We start from the raw sequence: 27362 nt of genomic DNA on the forward strand, positions 1-27362 counted from the left end.
CGCTTCAGGCTCGGTATGGCGGCGGCGGCGGCGGGGGGAGCCGGGCAGGAGAAACAGCTCGCTCCGACCCTGCTCAGTTTCTTCATCTACAACCCCAAGCTGGGCCCCAAGGAGGGAGAGGTACCGGGCGGCGGGCGCCGCGTCCCGGGCAGCGGGGGGGAGGAAGGCATCCCGCGGCCCGGCTCTCTCCTGGCCTCGGTTGCTACAGGGGACCCGGGGGTGGCTGTCCCGGCTCTGCCGCCCCTCCCCGGGGCCTGGGCCGTAGCGTGTGCCCGCGGGTTTAACGCTTCGCCCCCGCGGAGCGTCTCCGAACAAAGGCGGGCTCGGGGCGCAGAGCGGTGCTGGGGAGGAGGGAGCTGCGGCTTCCCCTGCCCGCAGCCCCGGCCGCCGTGTCAGCACCCGGCGCTCGTGTATCGGCTCTGCGGCGGGGCAGGGACAGCTGCCGCCTACGTCTGGATCCGGCTGCTTCGGGGTAAAAAGGAACAGCAACCCAGGGTGTTTTCAACTGTAGCGCGTAAAATACGGCCGATGGGAGCTGGTGTGTCCGTAACCATCTCCTGCTGATGCAGTAGCTCTTTATAGAAAATTACGGTAGATACGATGTGGTAGAAAGCTTAGGGTTTAACTTTGATGAATTCAAGTTATCACTCGTGTTCTCTTGCTATTATGGGCTTAAAAAGGTAAATTCAGGAGGCTACAGTCCCTGTTTTTAGTGACAGTGTGGCTCATGTGATAATCATAAGTTTCTGGACAAGGCAGTGTGGTTCTTAACGACCAGGGTGGTGAGACCAATTGCATCCTCGATGAGTCCACGGGTGACTCCAACCCGGGGGGCCGTTAGCACCAGAGGACAGGGCTGCTGTTCAGGGGCCCCACAGGCAGCTGGGGAGTGGGCCAGCAGGAACCTCCTGGAGCTCCGTGACGGCAGATGCAGAGTCCTGTGCGTGGGATGAAATGATCTCACGTAGGATGCCTGGCCAGGGGCTGACTGGTTAGAAAGCAGCTTTGCAGAACAGGATGGGGGAGTCCTAGGGAACAACAGGTGGTACGTGAATCAGCAGTGTGCCCTTGTGGCAGTGAAAACTAACAGCGTACCGGGCTGTGTGAGTGAGCCTGCACGAGCAGGTCGAGTGAAGCGATCGCTTTCCCCTCTGCACACCATCTGTGAAGCTGCTGGTGGGCACTGGCTTCGTCTGGGGCTTCCCAGAGCAAGAATAATACCAACAAGTTGAAGCAAGCCCAGTGGAGGGCCCCTGAGTTGGTCAGGGGGCTGCAGCCTGTGATGTACTGGGACAGCCTTAGGTAACTCGATTTGTGCAATCTGTCTTCTTGCTGAAAAGAGACAGATACATCTGTCATCTTCTCACTGAAGAGGAGATGCTGTAGAAGGGGGTCTTCACCTGCCTAAAGGGTGACTATAAAGGATGGAATGAGGTTCTCCTTGAAGTGAAAGGGTGACAGGTAATGGAAGAAGTTTCAGCGAGGGAAATTCTGCTGAGATGGAAGGAAAAAAAATCTTTCACAGTGGAGTGGTCAAACAGCAGAGTGGGTGCTGGAAAGGTTGGGGAATCTCCATCTTTGGAGCTATTCAGAACTTGACTGGGCAAGGCCTTGAGCAATCTGAGCTAGCTCTGCAGCCAGCCATGCTTTGATCTCACTTTGAAGCTAGCCTTGCTTTGAACTGGCTGTGAAGTGACCAGGTCCTATGATTTCAATAGCCTTCAATGTAGAAATCATTTTGAGCTATCTTGGGATGACTGCTTAAGTCTGCTCAAATGTGCCTTTTGTTGGTCGTACAGAAGCCCATTTAGGTACAAGATAAAGTTCTGCTGAGGAAATTAAGGGATTGAAGTTAAAAAAAACAAGCGAACCATGAACTCAGTTTTCTTTGACTCCTTTAAAATGCTTTTTTTTTCTGAAATCTTAGGAAGAAAAGAAGATTCTCTTCTATCACCCAAACGAAGTAGAAAAGAATGAAAAAATTAGAAACGTGGGTCTATGCGAAGCTATAGTACAGTTCACAAGGTATGAAGCCTCAGCTGTGTGGCTCCCTGTGGTAGCACAAGCACTCCCTTTATATACACTTTGGTTTTGTGTGTATAAATAGCTATGTCTGCATATGTATTTTCTTTCCAGGACCTTTAGTCCAACAAAACCTGCAAAATCCCTACACACGCAGAAGAATAGACAATTTTTCCATGAACCTGAAGAAAACTTCTGGATGGTCATGGTACTTATGCATATGAAATGCATATTTCTAAAGCAGCATCTCGCAATGTTCTCCATGCATTCTGCATTGTCTAATACCAGCCTGTTCCACTTTCTAGGTTGTGAGGAATCCCATAATAGAAAAACACAAAGATGGAAAGCCAGTCTATGAGTATCAGGAGGAAGAATTATTGGTAATGTAGAACTTTTTCAATTTGTTTGCTCTTTTTAATGGATTATATTGTATTTTAAAGAGCACCTCCAGAAATATCTTAGTTTGATTCTCCTTGAACTGCTGCCAGACTGATGTTATATCTATCTCTCCATAAATGGAAAAAGGGCAAGGTACTTCTCAGTAAAGTTTAAAGCACAGAGCAAGACACCAGTTTATCCAGATAGCATTAGATTGGAATAGGCAAATACTTCTTAGGATCTGTTTGTTTAATAAAGTTCTTGCAATATTATAAATTGGTGTATTTTTATTAGGTTTAAGTACATGTGTTAACCACTTAAGACTGCTAGTAGTCTTTACTAATAATCTGCAAAAAGAGACAGCTCATAATTATCATGGGATTTCCTGTCCAGACTGCAGTATCATCAGGTCAGTTTAACTGTATGCAGGAAGGGTGTTTGGCTGGGCTGGATAATATTTAAAAAGCTGGTTCCTTATGCTGCCTCCCTTCATTAGAGTGCACTAGTTTTGTTCCTCTTTTTGTTCTAAGAAAAGGATCAGTGTGCAATCTGCACTGCACCTGGGTTAAGATCCTAGCCCAAAAAAAACCCTCTCATGGTGTCCCACTTCCTTTGGCTTGGATGAAGAGAAAGCTGGTCAGGAATAAGTTTGCTTTCATTGATGATTTGCCTTAGAGAAGGGCACTGTCAGTAACTGGTATCTTGCAGTGAGTTAATAGGGTGCTTTTGGCATTAAATGTAAGGGGTGAAGGGATTCCCTGTATTAAAATAGCACCTTCTATGTACAAAGACATTTCTAGATTGAAAACTCTATTTAACTTTTCATGGATTGATTCCTGTGTTTGCTCTTTGAAAGCATGTCATGTATAGCTCAGCCAAGATATCTGAAGTTCTGCCCCTGCTGATTCTAACGTCCTGCTTTTTTTTTCTGCAGGACAAGGTTTACAGTTCAGTCCTACAGCAGTGCTACAGCATGTATAAGGTAGAGTTAATGCTAGAGGCTCCTCTTCTGAGCAGAGGAAGAGATCCTCATGGTATCATTGGGATGGGCAAGCTCATCATTGCTTTGACACTCTTGTCTCACTACTGTTGCCTGCTCTCTTTCTGAAGCTGTAATGGTGTTGAATTGGAGAGGAAAATAAACTAGTTACCTGCACTAGTTCATCAGCTTATTGTAAAACTAGAAGCATTCTGATTTCTGTGATGTCCAGATTTCTCCTTTCCTGGGTAGTTACACTACTAAGCATTTGATTTTGATGGTGTTAGGTATTATCTGTTGGAGAAACACCACTGGATAAAGGCCATCGGTCTGGCTTTTACAAAGTAAGGGCATAAGATACTTAAGTGACACATGTAAATAATTTCGCTGCCATTAAAAACTTGAGTTTCCTTTTCCATCTAATTCTGCCTCTGCTGCCATGTATACCTGGACTCTGAATCTGAGAGGGTTTTTCCATAAAGGAGTACATTCAGATCTGTATGGAGTCCAAATACTGAGAAACAGGAGCTATACTGCAATCTAGTTATACTCGTGGCTGAAGTGTAAGACATAACTGTACATGATTACCCAACTGATATTTTTTTTTGTAACTATTAGCTTTTCAACGGTACGTTCCTGAAAGCCATGGAAGATGGAGGTGTAAAAGTTCTAAAGGAGAGACTAGAGAAATTCTTCCATAGGGTAAGATCTTATTTTTTCAGTGTGATTCCACATTGGATATACAATGCAAAACTCTCCTCTGACTGGCCATGGAAAAGGTGTGGTGGCAACACAGAAAGTCTGTTTACTCATGTTTTTCAGATACTTCCTGCTTCCTCCTAACGTGGTAGGGCCTTTAAGAGGAGTTGAATCACAAGCAGGGTTATGACTTGATGGAACAGCTTAGCTGTTGGAGATTTTTATCTTTCAAACATTTTCTTTGAGGTTGCTACTGAAGATAAAACAGTAATCAATGCAGATTTGTGTAACAGAAAGGAATTCTCTCTTTCACTGGGGAATTAGAAATGCTTAAAAAGTTTGGTCGTGCCAAGTTGTTTTATTATAACCCCACTGAACGAATTGGCTACATGTTGCTGGCATGCTCAGCCTGCACTGGAACTCTGAAAGGAAAAGAGATGTAGATTGTCAACTGTGACAGAGTCTGTCATACTATCTCTTAAGTATTTTGCTTGGGTTTTTTCTGGTAATGTGAAATGACTGTAGAGGGAGCCATTGGATAACTCATCTTTCACAGAGCAGCGCATTTGAAATCTCTTGGTAAAGGTTACAGTCTGTCAAGAAAGAGAATAATAGAAGTTGTCTTTTCCTTTGCACATTGAACTCTAATGGATTTATCTGTTAATATTTCTATGGAGTTAGTTCTGGAATTAAATATTAGTAAGACAGGCTATGCTTTTTTATGGTCTCAAAAGATCTTGAGCTAGCCTGATGTCGCTATGATTAAGTAATAGCAAGCTGAACATCTGGAATTGTATTCAGACAGAGAATCACCCAAAGGTTTGGACTGGAGGGGATCTGTAAAGCTCATCTAGTCCATCCCCCTGCCATAAACAGGGACATCTTCAACCAGATCAGGCTGCTCAGAGCCCTGCCCAACCTGACCTTGAATGTCTCCAGGAATGGGGCATTGACCACATCTTTGGGCAACCTGGGCAAGTGTTTCACCAGCCTCATTGTAAAAATCCCTCTTCCTTATTTCTAGTCTGAATCTACCTTCTTTTAGTTGAAAACCATTTCCCTTGTCTTACTGCTACAGACCCTGCTAAAAGTCTGTCCCCACATGAAGCAGTATATGTCATACAAGCAGAACTGGAAGGGGTTTTTAGGATCGCTGGGTTATTGGACTCACATTTGTCATTTAAGTCTACACATTGGGAGTTTTCTGACTTCTAAAACCTGTTGTTTTCCTGTCATTCTTCTTGCAGTACTTGCAGACACTGCATTTACAGTCTTGTGATCTGCTGGATGTATTTTGTGGAATCAGCTTCTTTCCTCTGGATAAAATGACTTACTTGAAAATTCAGTCATTTATTAATAGGATGGAAGAAAGCCTGAACATAGTCAAGTACACTGCATTTCTATACAATGACCAGCTGATCTGGTAGGTACTTCGGCAATTTTTCTGTCTGCCTTCCATTTCTCATCCTATGAATAAGTGCCATTATAGCACAGCTCCTGAATCAGAGGGAGAGTTGCATGAAAATGAGAAAACTGAATGGCAGGATGAGTGATAGGTGAGAAGGGCATTGGCCTTCAGATTTAAACTGTCTAACCTGTACCAAATTATTACTTCCAAGTTAATCTGAGCAGTTAAAAAAGTGTCCTTGTCATTTCCATTACACTGAGCCTCTGTAGGATCCCCTAGTAGAGAAGGGTAGTTAAAGGTTTGTTCTATACATGGTTCTGACCTAGGAAGTTGCAATGCTTGTGAAGAGTTCTACTTAAACATGGGTTTAAGAATAGCAAACTTGATCTCTCTTTAAATATTGTTTCTATTTCTCTTATGGCTTATGGATGATGTAACTGTGTTCTCTATTTAGCAAATAAATTAACATTTTATTTTAAAATGAATGATCTGGGACTGAATCTACTGAGAACCTGAAATGTTGCTACCCGAGTTTGCTGTGTGCTTAGCGTGAGTTTTGGTTAGAGGAAAATGTTTGATCTGAACTGCAGCACAACCACTACCTGCATTTCTTTTTCTCCCTGGTGTTCTAGGAGTGGACTGGAACAAGATGACATGAGAATTTTGTACAAGTATCTCACAACATCTCTGTTTCCAAGGCACATGGAGCCCGAGGTATGGTAGTTGGGCTTTTTGGGGGTGTAGAGGGCAGAGGTGGTTGTTGTTATTAGTTTTGTGGTTGTCTTTTTGTTGTTTTTTTTCTTTCTGTTTATCTGGTACCCCTCAGGGGTAAAATACCAAAGAGGAGATCCTTTCTTTCTCTACCCTTTTAAATTTTAGTAGAGGAATTCTGAGATTTATTGCTTTTGGGGCACTGAACACTTACAGTATGAATTGTGCTGCTAATTTGTATATGGGATAGTGATAAGGAGTTTGCTGAATGTTGATACTTGCTGACTGCTCATTACTGCAAACAAATCACTTCAGTGTAAAGGCTAAATGCAGCACTGCATGGCTGGAGTTAGTTATCCCTCTGCCCACCAAAAAGCTCCACAAGCCAAGTTTTGAAGTTGAGAAATGCAAAACCAGAATGCTCTATTCTACCACCATCTCTTACACTTCAGCTTTAGCTCCTGTGTTGTAACAGAGTACATGTCTTCATGAGTGGGTTGCTTTGATTCAAAGACAGTTCACAAAAAGTGACAGACAATACCTCTGAGTAGCTTTTTCTTGTTTTTTGTTTCAGTTAGCAGGAAGAGATTCTCCAATACGTGCTGAAATGCCAGGAAACCTACAGCACTATGGAAGGTAGCTCGTTTACTGTCACCATATAGTGCCTCCTTCAAGGGCATGTTTGGGAGGAGTACATATATTTGGAATACATCTTCCACACACAATTCCTTCCAGACAGTCAGACAGTAGTTGATGCAATGTAAAACTTTACCTCTGGAAAAGAAAGGGAAAAGGCTTCATTAACATCAATGTGTATTTATTCTTCCCCACTGTTCTTAATACACTGCATGAAAAATTGTGGAAGTGCTGTGGTTACTTCTCTTCAGTCAGGAACTTCAGACAAAGATGCAGACTTAATAGAGATTTATCTTCTTTTTTAATCTGTTTTTAAGAGATTTATATATTAATTTTTTCTCTGTACTCAGCATGTCAGAGTGAGGAATTCTGTACTTAAGCAGCTGGGCAGCAATATTTTGAATAACTGTGTTTCTGGACACATTTCTTCAATCCAGATAATTTCTCTTGCCTGATGTATTGTGTTCTTTTTAGATCAAAGCACTGGCACACGCTCCCTGTCATCCCCCACCCTGTCCTCACCCAAGTTTAGGTGCTTCTGTATGCCCATTCTACAGAAACTGATCCGAACGTACTGTTGGAAAGCAAAGAGAGCTTTCCCAGTAGCAAACAAAAAGGGGTTTTAAAGATAGTCACAACTTGAATGTGGAAAGAGATTGGTTGTTTCTTTTATGATCTCTGCAGTTTATTTCCTTGGTGTCATTCTGACTTTCTGATCCTGTTTCAGTAACTCCTTGGAGCATGTATGCAGATAGCACTTTGAAAGAGTGCTGAGATAATACATAAAGGGCTCTACATCTATCTAGATAGCTGAAAACTGATTTTATTCAAATATATTCATAATGCAAGTAATCACTAGTTTCAAAAGCATCTGTTAAATATGAAAAGCTGAAATAGAATTCCTTTTATCTGACCTACTGAATTATTTTCTAGGTTTCTTACTGGACCTTTAAATCTTAATGATCCAGAAGCAAAATGCCGTTTCCCAAAAATATTTGTTAACACTGATGACACTTATGAAGAGCTTCACTTAATTGTTTATAAGGTATTAATTTTTTCCCTGTAACTATTCCACAGAATCAGGAACCTACACACAATGGACACAACAGTGATGTGAAGTACTAGGGAATTGTATAGAACAATGTATTGATATGACCAGGTTAAGACAGACAGAAAACTCTTTGGTGTTTCTAGCAACAAGCTTTAAAGCCTGAGTCCTTTTTTTCCCTCCTCTACCCTTCCCAAAACAAACACTTATTTTATTAAAACTAAGTATCAGCCTTCAGTTACTTTTAGTGGTTTCGTGCCCGGCTTCATGTAGCACCTATCAATAAAACAAAACCTGCAAATTATCTCGCAGATGTATATTGTTGAATAAAATGCATTTTTAGCAAAGTTTGCCTTTCCCCATCAACTTAAAACCTGTTAACTGGGCTGAAATTAAAACCCACAACTACCCTGGGTTGTGCAGGATTGCAAAGAGATGATCCTATTGAAGTGTTACCTGTAAACTAGATAGTTTTTTCTTTAACTCTAACTGGTTTACCTTTGTGTGACCTCATATAAGTATTGTCATTTATTTGAGGTAGTTGAGGTAACCTCTTGTAAATTGGGTTTTTTTGCTTTATTTTTTTTGTTCCAGGCCATGAGTGCAGCTGTCTGCTTTATGATTGATGGTAAGTACCTATTAGCATCCCTTACTTGGCAAGACACAGCACATAATACCATTTTGTACGACTTGTTTTACTTTTGAACAATCCTCATGTTAATTTCTTCAGTCTGTTCTTCATGAGTGCTTTGATCGGTCTTTTGATTTTGGTTCCAGTGCTAGAATTAACTAAGTTTTCATAATAAAATTACTAAATATTGCTTTATTTAACTTTATGGATAATTTTGAAAGTGATGGCTGCTGTTAAAAGGCTGTTTAAAGAAAAAGCTACAGAAACTTGTACCTTCAACTATGGGAAGAATCTCATTTCATCTCTCCCTTTTCCTTACCCTCCAATAGCTTCAATTCCACCTACGCTGGAGTTCTGCCGTAAACTGGACAGCATTGTTGGGCCTCAACTCACTGTCTTAGCATCAGACATATGTGAACAATACAACATCAACAAGAGGATATCAGGGTTTGTACCACACTTCTGTTCCTGGTGCAGTCTCCCATTAGTTGGTTACAAAGTAGGTTTAATGAACTGCTTAAATAATGGTAATGTGAGCTGAAATACTGCAAGCATTGAGATAACTGTGTAGTTTACATGATATTTATCTACCTTTCTGCATCTTAAGCATTTATAACGTGCCTGTTGTTGCCTATTTAGGTCTCCCTGAAGTAACAACATATATGTGTTTAATTTAGGAACAAATGGTTATTGTGTGGCTGCTGAAACCTTCCTCTGTGTGCTTAAATGTTGCAGAAAAAGTCAGGTAGATATTAAGATAAATTTCATTCTTATCAGTTCAGATTCTGCCTCCTTATCCCCCCACTGTGAGTAGATTGCTCAGATAGAAGAGGTGGACCTTCTAGGTTTTGTTCCTTTCGTGTGTGAACTGACAGTAGGTGGCCTGTGGAGATGATGGGTTCAGCAGCTTACTGGGATTGCAGGAATGTATCCGGGGGCAGAAGTGCCAACTGAAGTGGCAGCCTTCTGTCACTGTTCCCCATGTTGAAGTAGAGAAGTAGTAGTTCCTGCAAAAACCTTAACTTCTGTTTATGCTTTCTAGCTTTTCTTGAGGAAAAGAGATTCTTGTAACATTCACAGATAGCCTTTGGGCTGGCAGAACATTTGACTTAAAAGAAATCATTAAAAATACCACTGCCCTTGTGCCCACATCCTCCTCTGGGCTGATTTCCTTTGACTTCTGCTTTGACTTTCTGCTGTGTAACGTCCAGCTTAAGGGGACACTGACAGCACTACCCTGGACTCCGTTACAAATCCAAAAGGAAAATGAAGGTCTAGATACAAGAACAACTTCTGTTTTACGGTTTGAAATGGGGAATCTAAGTGGATTATTTGGTTACAATGCATGTTTACAGTGGAGTGCTTTTTTCCCTGCAATTACTGCTGCTTAAAGTGTTGCTAGGTATAGCAGTAGGTGAGGAATAAACCCTGTTATTTTTTTTGTGTCTTGCAAGACAAAGATAACTACTTGAGGGGAGGGGATTCAAATGGGAAAAGATGTTAATGGTTCAGAAGATATACTTCACTTAGAACTATAGCTGACTTTCTATAAAACTGTATTTATTTTTAGATAGACTTGTTAGTTGGGGAAGCAAGAACTGCATCACTTGAGAACGAAAGAGGAATTAAACCAAAGATAGGTGTGTGACTAAACTTAGTGGGAGCATGCCAAATCAGCAAAATTGCAGGGTATAGAATAGGATGTGCTTGAAATTGTGCCAATCTACTAAATCATTAAACCTGGGGGGTTTTAATGTCATCTGGGACTGGCTTTGGCAGCTTTAACTCTTTTAAAAGTTTAATGCTGTGGTGTCCTGAAAACATGATACAGTTTCTTGATACTAGTGCATCTGGGTGATGGGGGTAAGGGTATCTAGTGGTTTGCTAAGGTGAGTGGTGTCATCACAGCATCTCCCTGCTTTCAATAATACATAGCCTGAAGTACCAATTGCTGCCACTAGTTTTTGCCAGCCTCAAATTGTTGTTACTTCTACCAAAGCTACAGCTCTAAGTGACAGATTTTATGTGAATTTAATAAAAGGGGAAATGGAGGATGCTTGCCAAGGCTGGAGTTGAAAATAGTCTCTTGCTTGGCCCGCACAAATGGGAAGGAGTTACTTCTTTTAATTGTAACAAGTAACAAAGACATGAGTGGAAGATCACTTATTAATTAAATTTAAGATGCAGCATCTATTCAAACCAGATTGGACTGGCATAGGGGGGAGCAAGGAAAGAAACTGGGGGACAGGTTTAAAAATAGCTCATTAGAAAAATGCAAACTACTACAGAAAAGTGGGACAAGGCCTTCAGTCTCCTCTGTCTATTCACTGTCAGCTTCAGCAGCAGAAGAAGAAAAACCTGGTTGTTTTTGCAGGGTTGTGGTTTGTTTTGTTGGGGTGTTGTTGTGGGGGTTTCAGTGTTAAAATGACATTTGATTATGCCACAAATCTTAAAAGTACTTGGTCTCTTCGGTAGGAAAGTAACTTCAGGATGTTTGAGTGAGCTTTGCACTGGCCAGTGCCCTGTTCTCTGTGAAGCCTTTGCTTGCAGAACAAGGCAGCATTCACAAATCCTTTTTTTTTTTTTTTTTTTCAAACTCTTCCCAGGGCTGAGAAGGAGCCTCAGTTTAAGTTTATCTATTTCAATCACATGAACCTGGCAGAGAAAAGTACCATTCACATGAGGAAAACACCCAGTGTATCACTTGCATCTGTTCACCCTGACCTCATGAAGATTCTCGGTGACATCAACAGTGACTTCTCCAGGTAATGCTTAACTATTAAATAGTCTGTAAGTCCTGTCAGTAGATTTCTTGTTTTCAAATCAGTGAAGCTTTTATGTCTCCTTGTTCATGGGCAGATGTTGATAGCTCTGAGATAAATAGGGTAATGTTGGTCGTATTTGGTATTCATAGTCTCTTAAAACTTCTGTTGTCCTTTTAAAACAATAATTTAAAGAAGGGCTAGGGCCACTATCCAAGAACACATCTCTTTCAAGCTTCAGAGCAGCCATAACAAATTCTGAAGGGATGTGAAGCCTCATGCTTATGAACTTCAGTCTGTCTAATGTCTGGGTAAGCAGTATGCGGACAGGGAAACCTGGCACTGCTTATGTTATCCCCTCCTCTGCGACAGCTGGCTGCTTTTAGGAAATAGACAATAAATGAAATGCAAACCTTGCAGTTACTGAAATAATGCTGATAACTGGAAATACCCACTGATGGGAAGTCAGTTACCATGCTTAAGGATAAAGTTTCCATTTTTCTATAAATGAAAAAAGAATGTTTCTTGATAATGTGGAAGTCCTGGGTTAGCAACAGCTTTATGCAGTGTTTCTAGTTGAGCATGGTTTAGCTCTAGATTTAACAATTAGGTACGTGAAAGCTTAATGTCACCAGATTGTTGTCTGGTCATATCATCATTCTGTGAAGTTTGCCAACAGTATGGAGAGTGGGTGTTTTCTTCAGAGCACTGGTGTGTTTGGCTCAGGGACCAATTAATGATTTCTTCACCTGGGTATGTAATTGTGCTAAGCAGCCATGCACGAAGCCTTTGTCCTGGACTGCTGAATTATGTTGGTGTTAGTACTGGTAAGTCTCTGATGCTGCACAGCCACAACAATTGATGACATTATGCTGTTATAATGACTAGAAATAAAATTATTGAAGATGAACTTGCTGCCACCTTCTTTACTTTCTAAAACTTTTTCAGAGTTGATGAAGATGAGGAAATTATTGTGAAGGCAATGAGTGATTACTGGGTAGTTGGGAAAAAGTCTGACCAGCGAGAACTGTACGTTATTTTGAATCAAAAAAATGCAAATCTGATTGAAGTTAATGGTAAGGATTAGTTTTTATTACCTTTAACTACAGTTACCACTAAAATGTATGTCTATGGAGAAGTAATAAAATCCATCTCACAAGAAAAGAGAGGGATTGATCTCTGATAGACCAGGTAAGTTTGGATATGGTTTTAGTCTGCTTTCTACCACCTGTCAAAGAACAGAATAAATATTCAGCAGGCATCCTGAATTATTAATCAGTCATTCTTCCTCCTTCAAATAAGAAGAGAGCTCTGTGTAAATAATGAAGTGTTACAGGTGAGAGATTAACATATTTACATCTGAGTTAGGTGTTATTTGTCAGTGATCCGTGGGTAGGTTACTTAGGATAGATATAATATCTGTCTTACTTTTAATGCTGTTTTAAGAATGATTTCCTGAGTGCAAATTAAGCTGTTAAGGAGACTTTCAAAGAAAGGGCAGTTTCAGTCTAACTTGCAGAAGTGTTAGGGCTCTGTTTAACAGGAGGCAGTGTGGTTGCTGGGATGATGGGAGAGCTAATGCTTTTCCAAGACCAAAGCCTAGCAACCTAAATTTGAAAGAGAGAAACTAGTTACATGACTGAAGCAATGATTTCTAGTTGTCTTTCAGGATCAAACCAGCTCTACAGAAACAGTATATTAGTGTATACATACTGCTACCCCCAAATTGGTGTCTGCCAAATAGTTTTTAACTTGCCACTAATACCCCCTTCCCCTGAAAAGGGGTTATGATTTACTTCCTTGTGTTGAAGCTCAGTCTGCTGCTGTTGCAGTATAAAAGTCTGACAGTATGAATGGCCCAGCAGTGAACTCAAACCACCATTTACACTTCAGCCACTTAAAATCCAACTCATCTTTCAGTGTAAAGTGTCAGACTCGACTGAACTTTCTCTTCCTGAACAGAGAATCGAGTTAATTGTATTTCTACACTAGAACCTCCCAGGGTTTTTTTTCTGTTTTAATTTAATGTTATTCTCATCAGTGATCCCTAGGGGGTTTTCTTGCAGAGGGTCCTGTACCATACACTGAAATACCTTATTTTTATTTTTTACAGAAGAAGTGAAGAAACTTTGTGCAACACAGTTTAATAATATTTTCTTCTTGGATTGATCTGCAAAGGGCTGATTTATTGAAGATGTCAAAGTCAGACACTTGTTCCAACATGAAAAGTTATTAGTCATATTATTGACTGGAATAATGACAATAGTAAAGCAATACTTGCTTTGTAAGAATCAAAATTTCTACTAAAATCTGTAAACTCTGATCATAAAATTTTTAGATTTTAAAAATGTTTATGTGCAAACATTAAAAACCAGTCTGAATTCATCTGTACCATTCCATTCTGATATCATTATGTGAATATTTTACTGGAAAATAAAATTAATCCTTGTTACACTTTTAAGGGCATCTTCTTGTTTTCCTGTGTTCATTTCCATCCTCGTGTAACTTTCTATAATGTAAAGCTCTCAAAAGACCCCCAAACAAGGAACTTTCTAGGTTGGTGTGTTCCTTACAGCTGCTGTAGAGGTTCTGTCGAATTCTCACACACTCGTTCACAGGTTGTATTTCAGTCAAACCACAGTTTAAGCAGAAACAGTTTCATTGGAATATAGGGTCATAACAAGATACCATTACAAGGTAATATTCTATTATCTTAACACTGAGGTACGTTTTAGCTACAGGTCCAATATTGACTTCTGGAATAGTTTTATTTAACAGGTTACACATATAAGTGACTCTACTCTCTTTGCCTGACTCTACTCTCTTTGCCAAGACCTGTGGTGCAAGAGCAGTTTCCCTCTGAAACCACCATACAGTTTTATCATACTTTTCTTTTAGACCTAACTGAATGTGAGGTTCTTTGTTGTTAGGTTTTTTCTTTATCCAAAGAATACTTACTTAGCTGAAGCTTCAATGGTTGTGAGCAGAAGATTTATTTCTTCTTTCTCTTTTTGCCAGCACGCTTCTTAGCACTAGCAGGACTTACTGCCCTGTGTGCTGCCTCCTTTGGATGGGGTACTAACTGTGTGACCGGCTCCTTCAAATCCGCACTCTCAGAGTCAAGTGTTGTTGCTGCTGCAGCTGCCTCTTGCCTCTTTGCCTCTTCTGCTTCTCTTTCAGCAATAAGTCTGAGTGAACAAAGTTTGAATTTAATGTACTGCAAGAGGAGAGGAGACAGATTTCTGCTGGCTAAGCAACTGCAGCTGTGTTCCCAGTATGAACTGTCACAGTGGGGAGAAGCAGGAAATGTGGCTAGTTACCACTTCAAGGCTGACTTTTTTACAGTGTGTAAGAAAACCACAGCACAGAGCAGGGCTCAAGTGCCATGAAATAGAGCGTTAACAGTTCTGTAATGTAAAAGCAGCCTGTATTTGTTAGTCCTAACAGTAACAGAAGTTGTAAGTTAAATCCAGGTACAATAAGCAACATACAGAATGTGTTTTCCCAGTTGCAGTACACTACACGACTTTTTCAAAGCATACTTCTCATTTTCAGTTACTCTGTTAACAGGAGATAAGAGATAACAGTACTTCAAGATAAGATGCACCACTCACTGTGCCAGCTCTTCATCCTTGATCTTTCTCAGCTCAGCTAATTCAGCATCCCGTATTCTGTTTTCTTTTATTTTTTCCCTCAGCACTTTTTCATGCTGGTAGGCAGCAAAGAGCTTAGTTGTAAAAAAGATTTGCACCTGACACATCCACAGTCTAAATTCCCCATCTTGTTCAGTTTTGGCTTCTTTTGGTTCATCTACAACATATAAATTAAGTTATGTTTAGCAGGGCACTGCAACAATTTTGGACTACAGCTCTGGTACCCTGAAATGGGAAAGCCTGGCTTCTGCCTGGCAGGGAAGATGACAACTGTGAGAAAGTTTTAACTGCTGCATGTGAAAGGGGATGGCCCTTCTGTGGGTCTTCAGAGAGACCTGGCCCTGGGAACTGCATGAAAAGAATATGAATGTTCTCCTTTAATCTTAGGAGAAATGTCTTCTGCAGTAATCTGATGACAGTTCAGTACCCATGTTCATGCCTGGAGGAATGAGGAATAAACACTTGCATGCAACCATCCAAACATAACTGACAAAAAAGAAGCTGGGGCCCATGTGCTGGCTGGTTAAGAAACAATTGTTTTTTCACATCTGTAACTTGTCAGTCATCAGATTTCAATGAAAGAGCTGGTGACTACACAAAGATCCTTGTCTACCTACAGCTGGAGTTGGGTTCTTTATCTATAGAAAAGATTTAGCAAGAAAAAAAATATTCCAGATGAGATCTGCTCATCAGCCAGAAGGGAGATGGTGTAGAACAGTTACTAGCATCAGCATCAATGAAAATGCTCTTCCTGACTTCTGCATGAATGCTGGCCTGTCCTAAGATACATTATCCCAGCTAGTGGTGGCATGCTGCAATTCAGAGTGTTTATATTAAGAAGTGAGACATAGTGGATAGTGGTAATATCTTTTCTTTGTCTAAGTCATTGAAAAATAGGCAGGCTTGTAGATTGAGTTTCTCAGAGCAAACACAAATTACAGCTTACAGATGCACTACAAATAAAAGGCGACATTTTAAAACTGTGGAAACTATTTAAGTCAGTACTTAGATGTCTCAATTACTAAATTTCATTTCCTTTAAAAAAATTTTAACAAATTTTCTTTAAATATCTTCCTCCAGAATTATTGTTCACTTACTGCCCTCTTGTGACAAGCTGAAATCTGCATATCCAATTAAAATTTTGCAATTCAAGAGCTACAAGGAGTTTTTTTGTTAGTCTTAAAACAGGAGTGCTGCTTTACCTGTCAAACGCTTTGCTAGACAGAAATCTTGTTCTTTTTCTGCATCCCAGCTGAATAATGATGATGAAACATTACTGGTAGCTCCATGAATTGCATGAAGTGAGAGGGCAGTATCTGATACTGCAAAGAAAATTAAAATTACTCAGTTTGTATCTCTGTGCATTAAATACCAGGTTTGATATTCAGCATAAACAGACATTTGTCATCTGACCTTACAGCCAGACCTGTGGTTGAAATACTTCTGTACTGGTTCAAGGGTTGTTTGAAATGAAGGCACAGTGCAGAGTTCAATCTCCCGCACCCATTCCCATATGAGTGGGGCAGAACAGGAGGAATTTAGTTTTTAAAAGCCCTTAAATTTTTAAGGAAAATATGATAGCTTCAGACTTCAAACTTGCCCGGGTGTAAGAGGTGTGGTAAGCCAAACGTAAACTTTGTCAAATGTAAACAGCTACCCTCTGTAACAGCAACACATCCAGCATTTCAATAGTCAGCTACTATTTCCATCACCTTCCAAGTTGCAGAAAGAGTGAATCTCCTCTAGCACTGCTTACAGATGCTTATGGTAACTACAGAACTCACCAGGTTGAAATTCCTGCAGAAGATGCTCTCTGTCTTCACAAGAGCTCAGTGGCTGGCAAGAAGTTTAAATTCCATTATTAAATGTCTGGACTTGAGTTCAAATTAAAAGTGAGATCACGTGTTCATTTGAGCAATGAAAATTCCTTTTGCCAAAACATTCTACTAACTAAATGCATTCTACAATTATGCCTGTTGCAAAACATTTGAATTGCAATTCTGTTTCACACTTACAAGTATTAGCAAATATTAACACTTTACCCTTGTTATCAGCCAAGGAAGTAGGATAATCCTATTTCAGAGCTAGAAATTTAACAATCTGAAGTAGCAACAAACAGAAAAAGCCACAGGACCCAATCAAACAACTGCTGATGCCTAAAGAGGAAGTCGGTTTCCATGTTCAAGCAACACAGAACACCTGCAGGGCCTAACTTAGCCTTCTAAGTGGACACATCATAATATTTAACAGGTTTGCATCGCCTTTACCTGGGAGAGAGAATATTCTGAGTACAGAGATGCATATGTGGTTGCCTTGGAGAGACCCTCGCTTCTGAAGCTCCTTCTTTCCTGATCACCATCTCCTTGCTCCTTAATCATCTCTCTGGTAACATACACCGATGCACAATCGAAAAGAGCTTCAACAAATTCAAGAAATACCAACTAGGGCAAAGCAAACACAACGATTAATTAATTCATTTTTGCAAAAATCCCTTCAGTAATGGGCAGGTTTCTTGGATCACCAGAATTTCAGCATCAGTGGGTTCACACCTTAATTCCTGATCCATCCTAACATTTCCAGTGGTTGCCTTGGCAGCTGGAAGTGCTGGGATTCATTCCCGTGCACTGTATGCACCTATTGTCAGGCAACTGCCCCACAGACAGAACTACTATTAGCAGCAGTCTGCTAGAAATGCTGTGTGACCTTCTGGCTTACAGCACTCTCAAGGATCTATGTGTATGGTCAGGTGTGCTGAGACTGTACTAAGGAGGGCAGGATAACTAAAGCATGTAAGTACATGAGCTAAATCAGATGATACAGGCAGAACAAATGAAGACAAAAACCAGAGGGTCAAGTTTATACTCCTTTTTTTTTTTTAATAAATGAATCCATTTACCTCCAGCAGCATTTTTTAAAAGTGATTTCAATTGTTCTTGTAGCAATGAACCATGATGTGTTTTTTCCCATACACACCTCCTGCTCCAGGTTGGTATCATGTAGAGAGGGACCATCTTTGACAAGTATTTTCACAAGTCTTGAAGCAGTTAATTGGTTGTTGAGAAGTTTAAAGTCCTGGGTAAGATTAAATGTTACATGTTAACAGCACTTATGGTATTCCCCCATGGAACTGATCTAATTCCCCTTAAAGCCTGTATCAAACTTCCCAGGGGTGTCAAATGATACTTCCACATACATAATTCATGACAGTAAGTTCTGAATGGGAATTTTTTCTAGACTGCAAAAACAGCATTAAGAAACAATTTGTGAAAGCTCATAAAAATATAAGAAATTAAATTTTTGCCATCTATTATTTCAATTTTTTTTCATTAAGAAAAGGCTTGGATTTAAAACTGTGATGGTGACTTAAACCCAGGACTATCAATGGGAATCGCTCCCTAGCTTCAGCGTAACCTTGATCTGTCCCCAAATTACTGATTTTTAGTAAAAAAGGTCATGTTCATCATTCAGTACATTAAATTAATACATTATTAAAATGGTGTACTGTGTTATTTCAAAAGCTGCTAGCCTGTGAGTTCTACCAGTAAGACATTTTTATATACATTTTACAGGATGGAATATAAAAAAAGCCAGCAAAAATATTATTCCATTAAAACAGATTTGTCTAGAATTTGATTCTTTAAAACGACTAAGAAATCAGAATTCAATCCTGCAAAAGTACATAAATAACATCTGTAGAACAAATGTCTCTCTAATGTTTTTAGACAGTTTGTACAAATAACATCACTCCTGCTTTTTCAATGGTGCAGACTGTAAAATGCCCATATAAACAGAACAAATAAAGCACATCCAATCACACACACACACAAATAATTTAGATTACCTTCAACATCCAAAGGAAGTGCCTCATTTTCATTATGGGTTCAAATGGAGGTCTGGCACTTGGTCTACAAAAATCTCTGTATATTTCCCAGCATTTGCTGATGTAGCTTATAGCAAAATCAGTACGTCGTTTTTCAGAAAATAAGATACCTTTAAAAATAAATTGGGAAAAAATAACAGATACAGGAAAAGCTGTGATATATGTAGTACTAATGGATGAATTCTGCACAGCACAGAAGAAATACCATTACTTACCCTGGATACGACAGGCAGAGGGAGTAATATTCCTGGACATAATTTCTAAGAAACACTTATGCAGATGAGAACCTTTCTCCCTGCTGCTGAAACAAAAACACTCTTGTCTGGGAAGACTCAAACTGATTACGCTGAAATAAATTTCATTAAAAGATGAAACTTACTTGTGCTCTTCATGATAGATATGAAATGCCAGACAAATAAGGTAAGATAAAAACGTTCTGAACAGTAAAGTCACATGGGGACAATGTATCTCCTCAAGTGGTGTTTTATCACCTAAAAAAATTTGACAAAATAAATCTGGATTGCTATCATGTACATTAAAATGCTCACAGCCATATTGACTTGCCAGTCTTTCTTATCCTTCCCATCTCTACCTACTAGAGTATGACAACACTCCTGGAACAATCAGGACTGGATACAGCACCAGTTCCAACAGCAGGTCAAGAGAGAAGCATCCACCTATAGTTGAATCTTATAAAATTCTCCTTTTCTAGAAATGCATCCGCTCAGCACATCGGAACAAGAGAAGGAGCAAAGTTGCATTTAAACTCTTCACATACTTGGGGCGATGCACTGCCATCTCACTGCAGGTCTAAATGGAACCAGTTAACTGGCTCTATGGGAGAAAAAACCCCACATATTACATGCAAACAGAAGTTGAGACTACTGGAGAAAAAAAAGAAAAAAAAAATGTGTTTCTTCTGCTTTTCTTTCTCAGACCTCTTAAAACTATGTGTAATAGGAATGGGAAGACCAGGGATGAACACAGTTTTTAAACAGACAACTCTTCAGAACGATTTAAGTGATGCTTTAATTCTGCATGCTCTCACCTAAGCACCTGAAGTACCTGGAGAAGCGTCCATTTATCCACTGAGAACTCAGTGGCACAGAGGTATGCACTTCGCCCTGCTTAACTACCACAGCTGAGCTATCAATACAACTTGCCACTCCAACTCTCCACTTACTATTAATATTCCCAGGATCTAGACTCAAACCAACAGAAATACCAACCACTCAATATCCGATCCATTTCAGCAAGAGTTCTGTTGGCATGATGAAACTTGCAGTCCTTCACAAGTCTCCAAAACTGAAGCTTAGTCATGAGGAAGGCGTTGTCAAGAGAACAATCACAGCCTAAGCTGCTGTAGAAGGTGTAAACTCTTCTCAGTTCTGTAATATGCCTTAACACAGCAAATTCTGCCTAAATAAAGTAGGATATGTTTTCAGTAGCATCTCACAACAAGTAGGGATCAGCAATCCTGTACCTGGGCATGTAATGCTTTTTATCTTACAGCTTTGAAGAGTATTTCCCTGGTTAAGTACTCATGAGAGCATTACTCAGTTGTAGATATAATAGGTATTTTTTGGTGACTGATAAAGTAAATTAAGTTTCTTGTCAGCAGAAACCTCACAGTAGCCTTGAGTAGTTACTAAATGCCCTCCAGATGTGCTAGTGGATGCCCAGGAAGAGGCAATACTGTCTATTAATTCCTTCTGCTTTTCTGTTCCCACGGCCTTTAGATTTCTGAGTAACTATTTAACAGAAAGAGTTACTTTAATACATATAAACCAGAAATGAAAGAATATTCAACAACCAATAGACTCATACTTGTTTCACTTCTTCATCTCTCTCTTCCCTTGGAAAGCAGTCAAGCACTGAAGATAGAGCCAACTCAATATCTGATCCCAGAATAGAAGTATTTTCTGAACCATTAACGACTGTGATGTTTTCTACTATGCAAATAAAATAAAGTGGAACAAAATAAAATGCAGTTAAATGTATACACACAAAGAGAGGGAAAATAAAACATTCCTTCTTATCTTACTGACTTCAAACTGAAAATGACAGAGACTCCTTTATAGTGAGTAGTAGAGATTTAATAATCACCAGAACTCTAGAGAAATTCTGTCAAATTCAACCCATAGCCCAAAGGAAATGCAGATAGTACATATGTTACAAAACTTTCAGGCAACAGTGTTCCAGAAGCATTGAAAGATGCAGTGATGAGTCACTCAGGGCCATGCACAGGAAACAAGAGGCATGGAAGCAAAAGTCATTACTTATTAAGGTAACTCCCATCTTTATCAAAGCTCTTTGAAAAAAAGATGTCTCGTCCTGAGTAAGTACAAACAGCTTCACATTACAGAGAAAACAACCAACAAAATGTGAACTGAGCAGAATTGGTGTTTTTAAGCTGCCTACCAGTGTTAAGATGAGTTCCTGGGCAAAAGGCATTCAGCTCCTCTGCACTCACTGCATCCACTTGAACAGCAGGATATTCTACTATATGATCATCTATGAACTCTCCTTCATAAACGTGACCGTTCTTGAAGACAAACTTGCCCTATCAACAGATTAATATGAATCAGAGATCAGAAAAAAACCCCTAATGCTATCAAATTTCCTTTTCAGAATATTAGCTAAAATACAGTATATGAGATAAAATAAAACAAAATAGTTTTCCTAGCTTCTTTTTATAAGGTACTCAATAATTTGATAAACTACACTGCTGGGACAAAGAACTGCCTATATAGACAAATCTGAAAAGTATTTTGATGAAAAAACATTTCACTCCCCATACAGAAACACTTGATTGTAATCTTTACTTTGTACACATGGCACTCCACTCACAGGCCTGGGGTTTTTTTAAACAGCCTGTTAATGTGACAGCATCTTTCTGCATGGGTAGCTTGAGATCCGTTAGTCTGAAAGTAGTGAGCAACTGCTGCAAAAAATCATGATACACCTACTGCACTGAAATCTCCCTGGTAAAACAGTTTTGGGTTTGTTTGGTTTTTTTAATACACATGACAGACATCTAACCAGAGTCAAATCTGTGGCCCGGCAAGGTCCTTGGAAGGACTCCTATTGCTTTCAGTGGACTCTGCCCTTCACGTTGGGATTCCACCCTCATCCAGTTGAGTATTATTTTCCATACAGAAGTCCAGACAGCCTACACACAGCAGAATGGTCTCTTCTGGCGCTGTCTGTACTACCTGTCAATACTTGCCTTGCCATGCTTCTTGTCACAAACCCATTCGCCATCATACACTGCTCCACTGGCATACATGAACTTCCCATGGCCATGCCGTTCCCCGTTGACAAAATCACCTATGTATTCATTCCTTAAACAATACTGAGGTACAGGCATTCTCTTCAAATACCATATGTGGGTGCCATACCCCTGCTGAAAAACAGAATTGTGTGTTTAAAAAATAGTAATTCCTTAAGTAATTTTATGCAGAGTGAAAAGACAGAGGAAGCACCTTATGTTATTTTTCCAACAGAATAATAACTGGAAGAGACACAAAATGCCAAAAATGATCTTCCATCATAAAACTTTTACAAGAGGGAACAGTATTGTCTAGTATTTTACAAGTGAGACAGAACCAAATTTCCAGATATACTGACTGCTGAAGCTATATCTCAAGCTTAGTAGTCACAAACATGCAACCTTTTAAACTTTTTTAATTAAGGTTTACGTTTTCCATTAGAGAATTAAATTCTGATTTTTTAAGTCTAAGTCAAAAGCCTTTAAAAAATTTCTAAAAATATTGCTAGCATGAGAATCAACTTACAATAAATAGCCAATTTCCACTATCTCAACTGGCAAAACCCATACAAAGCTCATTGATACTGCACAAAACTCCCTACCTACTTATACTAGTGTAATGAACAGATGCTGAACTTGAGAAGTTGCTGGGGAAGAAACTAACTAAAACACTAATACCTGTATGCCATGCACCCACTGTCCCATATACTCTTGATTAGCTGTTAACCACCTCATTCTTCCTTTTCCATGACGTACATTTTTCTCCCACTGACCTTCATAGATATTTCCAGACCTGTAGCTGCAAGAAAACAATAGCAGTTAATGACTCATTCACAGTAAATTCTGAGTGGATCTTATGAAAGCAAAATTTATGCAAAACGGCATTGCTAATAAATTTAGCATTTATTTATGCTAAATATAAGCATTAATTTGAACCTTGGCTCACTGTGACACGGCTGCAGAGGTTTGATTGTACCCACTGTTTGCCTCCTTATGAATCTGGATTCTGAAATTTTGTCTTTAAACACTATTTTTCCATGAGAATGATCAGCAGAAATACACCAACATAAAAACGTAAGCTACAGAGGAGGTCTATTTTATCATTATTATAAAGCACTTTGTACAATAATTTATTCCATTGCAGAGAGTCCACACTACTATGAAATAGCAGCATTTGTATCCATTTTAAACAGTAGCAGAAATATGTAAGATGACATGTAAAACAAAAAATACAAGAACAAGTGTTATTACATTTACCATCTCATTCCCCATCCTTCTCTGATGTTATTTACCCAGTCACCTGAATACCAAGAGGTACATTCCTGATCATAATAAACGGTGCCCTGAAACAAACAGTGCAGTCAATTGAAATACCTACTCATCTACATTACTAATACACAGCATACAAATGATGTCAGACATATGTAATCACGCTCTTAATTGTAGTCACTGAGACACTACTGAAAGCAACTCAATTGATACAATTAAAAAGCAACCTCTTTTGATGAATATTAATTAAAACCTCAAAAAAGACTAAGTGTATCAAAAAGCTCCCATACTACATTGCATCAAGGTCTACCATGATTTCCAAACCACTTGGAAATACTTTCTTATAGCGAACTGTGGCAACTTAATCACAGTAGTGACTCTGAGGTACATCAGTTTTCTGACTCATTCAGACTTCAGCTTCCAGCAGTAGGCCTACAGCATTGACTGTTCTGTCACTATCTGATAGCTTCCTCCCAGAACTGGACAGACCATTCTGCTGGTGACCAGCCAGATCACACTGTGTAGTTTAGTGTCTCACTGGTGACACAGACCAAATAACATGTGATTAGGTTGAATCTTCCTGAGATGCTGAGGAATGCCTTCAAAATGTCAGGCCCAGGAGAGTGCCTCAATCTGGATGCACAAAAGTGAGACAAGTAAAAGCACCACCTGCCTTCAAAAAGTTGGAACTAGATGGTGCTTCCAGTAGATGAGGCAGTCTTAATTGTAATTACAATACGTGCCCACGTAGCACATGGGAGGTGGGATCACTTTGTCATTACAAGGAAGCTAATTGTTCTCTCATTCTTATGTGGTTATTGATACAGTGGCCAAGTTTTGACTTGATAACCACCTACCTGGAGCTGCACTGAGGACAAACCATTGAGTTACTCTTTTAGGACATCATTCATCTCTTCCACTACAAACCAGATCCCATCCCAATTGTTTTAATTAGCAATCACAACTTCAGAGAAGATCCCATGAAAAACTGATCTCTACATAGCATTAAGACCACGCAGTGGCACAAAAGATTTTTACAAAACCTCTCCACAAGAATGCCTGCTGTTGTAGAAGGCAGTCACCTAAAACCATGCTCTCATTTGGTGATCTTACTTACCTTTCCATGTCTTTTCCCTTTACACCAATACCCAATATAAGAAACAGGATGAGTACCACTCCTGAAAAATCCAAATCCGTGCCTGAGTCCATTACTGATTGATCCTTCATAACTGCTGCCATCATTCCATGTATAATGGCCACTTATCATCTGCACATTCTTAATAAATGTTCCCTAAAAGATTAAATTACAACATTTACAAACAGAGACTCGCTGTTCCCTATCTGAAAGAAGTCAGCCTTGTGACTGAAATCCGTGCTGTAGTTCTGCAGTTGCCACCCATTCTGCACCAATTACTGTAATTTACCTACTTTTCTTGAATTTGCACATCTAATTGGCCATAGTTGTATTCAGTGATAAGTTAAATTGCACTATACCTCGTACTTCACTCCGTCAGCCCATCTGTAAGTCCCTTGTCCATGCATAAGCCCTTCAGAAAACATGCCCTTCAAAATTAAGAGAATAGCATCATTTGCAAATGAAGCCCACAGCAACTGTAAGATTTCAAAACAATGACATATTAATTCCCCTCCAAATAGTTTCAAAAGAAATGTTAATGCCAGAAACCAACAGAGCTTTCAACACTTAACTTTCTACGTGCTCAACCTCTATCTACATTAAAAGAAATTAGCCTGCCTGTTCTAGAAAAAGAACTTGATCCACTACTTCAATTTGAACACTCACCTTATATGTGTTTCCCCCCTCAAAACATGCAAATCCTTCACCCTCATACAATCCATGGACTTTTTCACCTTCATAACTACAAGGCAAACAAACTAAAGGTGAAGCTTTCAAGTCACTGTCACTAAATCACTACAGACATATAATAAATGACCTTTGATTTACCATATTCTACATATAGGCCAGTTGTCACATCTTATGTATTAAAATGAGATACAATAAAATTTCCATTTTTTTGTACCTTCCTTGTAATATTTCACCTAATTGATGTGTTTCCTCTCACCCTTATTTCTTTCAAATAACAAAACAAAGCACATTGGTACCATTTACTACCTTACAACCAGGCAACATGCTCAGTATATAAAACATGACATGTATTTCCCTTGAACTACTAAAGGATTTGATTAACACTGCCATTCACTTCTTTCCTCAGTTTAGGATATTCTTAAGGAGCATGAGTAGCCCTAAACATTAAAAGGCAGCAACAACTGAACACTAAACAACAGAACTAAATTTTCCTCATCAACTGCATGCATAGGTAGAAAAAACTTCACTGTAAGTGAACAAGCTAAAAGAATAAGACTTTTGGCAGGCAGAAAGCACCAGCAAAACTCTAGGATGCAAGGCAGTGGAGTTTCACGTGTATCAGTCTCATAAGGTGTCACAGCTACTAGGTCTGAATAATCTGATTCGCTGCTTCAAATCAAGAGTGAAATCCATCTTTGTATGACACGGGTGCATGAGATACTTAAATGAGGATTTTTTACTTCACTAATATAATAAGCATACCTTTTCACAATAACTTGAGTAAGAAGTGGCTCCTCATAGCATTGAGGAATATCTTGGACTGGATGTTTCTCCACCTTCTCTGGTTCTTTATCTGGTGTCACTGGATTTGCTTTTGTTTCTTCTACTCTATTCACTGAGGTCTGCAGATCTATCAGGTTTGTTGAACTACCCTCAGCTGTAGTATCTTGTGCAGGAACTGGAGGATGGTCAGATTTTTCTACCTTCTTGCCATCTTTCTTCTTATCCTTTGCCATAACTACTGTATGGTTTCAATGTGTGTTCTTCTCTGAACATTTATAGTCTATTTGATTAAAAAAAAAAAAATCAATGAAGCAAAACAAAATCAAATACAACAGAACAGCTAACTGCATGAAAAAACCCCAATCTTTTCTTAATTCTTTTATGTGTATGTATTTTATTTCTGAAATAAAATTCCTGGAGACAGTGGTTTGTTTGTGGTTGGCAGACCACAGGACCAACAGGAAGCGATACCTGTTAATTACCTCAAAGAAGTCCATCAAAAACATAACACTACTTCTGTTGCGAACAGCCTTACTTCTGCTACACTGAGGTCTCCATCTTTACTACCTGTAAATTTCATCACCTTGAAAAGCTGGAGAGCATTTCTCAGAGGTAAGTGCTGGGTTCATTCTAACTTACAGCTGCACTGGTTATTATCAACTTGCTTTCAAAGTTTTGAGTTGCAGATTGAACCACAGCACAGGATAACCGCTGTAGCTTAGAAAAACCGTCATTTTGCCAGTGAAGAGCTACCTGAAGGTTACAGGACAGCCTGAACAGCTGTCATCACAATTCCCGCCATTTCACAGACCGATCGCCACTGCTCTGCAGCACAATAATCAGCCCCGCGCGCTGCAGCGGCGAGGGGTGGCAGGGACAGCCTCAAGCAACCGCCATGTTCTCACCGCAGCTCGCTCCAGCCAGCGCCCCGTTCCACTCGGGCAATTACAGTATCAGATCAACTGCCGAAGTGCCCGACTAGGAGAGCGAGGGAGAGCAAGGGCGGCTCGGTGCCGGACGCCCTTGCAGCCCCGCCACACCGGGGAGCTCCCTGCCGCGCCGGGCCGCCGCCCCTCGCCTCACAACCACCGTCCGCTCCCCACGCGGCGCAGCCGCAGTGCGGGGATAGCGGCCGTAGCCATACCAACCGCGGGGCCGGCCCCGCCGCCCGGCGAGGCACAGCCCCACCGGCGGGAAAGCGCTGCGGACGACCGGTACGCCGAGTTCAGGGAAGCGACCGCCCCGTTAACCCCGAGGAGGGCGCTGCGGCAGCAGCCTGCCTAGCCCGCCTAGCACGCCCCTGAGGAGAGCGTGTCCTTGGGCTTGCGTGGGCAGGGTGGTTCTCTGCCTCACCCAAACCAGCGGGAAACCGCCGTGTCTGGGTTCGTTTTAACACCGAGCAATCCT

The 27362-nt window shown here is 40.1% G+C and overlaps 2 protein-coding genes across 2 annotated transcripts; one reads left to right on the forward strand and one right to left on the reverse strand.

The window, feature by feature from the left end:
• On the forward strand, positions 1 to 13734 carry CCZ1 (CCZ1 homolog, vacuolar protein trafficking and biogenesis associated). The gene is made up of 15 exons (XM_084271171.1): positions 1 to 120; positions 1928 to 2025; positions 2137 to 2230; positions 2328 to 2402; positions 3335 to 3382; positions 3998 to 4081; positions 5326 to 5501; positions 6119 to 6200; positions 6772 to 6833; positions 7767 to 7878; positions 8476 to 8509; positions 8842 to 8959; positions 11119 to 11277; positions 12223 to 12350; positions 13388 to 13734. The coding sequence occupies exons 1-15, from the start codon at positions 16 to 18 to the stop codon at positions 13441 to 13443; spliced, it is 1431 nt and encodes a 476-aa protein (XP_084127297.1). The 5' UTR covers positions 1 to 15; the 3' UTR covers positions 13444 to 13734.
• On the reverse strand, positions 6950 to 26188 carry RSPH10B (radial spoke head 10 homolog B; the record flags this gene model as incomplete). The annotated part of the gene is made up of 20 exons (XM_084270938.1): positions 6950 to 6971; positions 14233 to 14462; positions 14889 to 15084; positions 16130 to 16243; positions 16712 to 16775; positions 17195 to 17368; positions 17901 to 17999; positions 18769 to 18917; positions 19023 to 19102; positions 19187 to 19298; positions 20037 to 20226; positions 20635 to 20759; positions 21229 to 21370; positions 22037 to 22213; positions 22757 to 22877; positions 23336 to 23421; positions 24465 to 24638; positions 24842 to 24910; positions 25149 to 25224; positions 25935 to 26188. The coding sequence occupies 19 exons, from the start codon at positions 26186 to 26188 to the stop codon at positions 14267 to 14269; spliced, it is 2598 nt and encodes an 865-aa protein (XP_084127064.1). The 3' UTR covers positions 6950 to 6971; positions 14233 to 14266.
• Positions 26189 to 27362: the final 1174 nt, after the last annotated feature.

This window comes from Gallinula chloropus (genome assembly GCF_964237585.1).
Source record: "Gallinula chloropus genome assembly, chromosome: 15".
Taxonomy (NCBI): Eukaryota; Metazoa; Chordata; class Aves; order Gruiformes; family Rallidae; genus Gallinula; species Gallinula chloropus.

Bases quoted from the DNA above. Each gene is read 5' to 3' on its own strand.
- CCZ1 (XM_084271171.1), top strand. From the start codon at position 16: ATGGCGGCGGCGGCGGCGGGGGGAGCCGGGCAGGAGAAACAGCTCGCT. The intron at 6,834-7,766 runs GTAGCTCGTTTA...ATTATTTTCTAG, and splicing joins AACCTACAGCACTATGGAAG to GTTTCTTACTGGACCTTTAA. The intron at 8,510-8,841 runs GTAAGTACCTAT...ACCCTCCAATAG, and splicing joins TGTCTGCTTTATGATTGATG to CTTCAATTCCACCTACGCTG.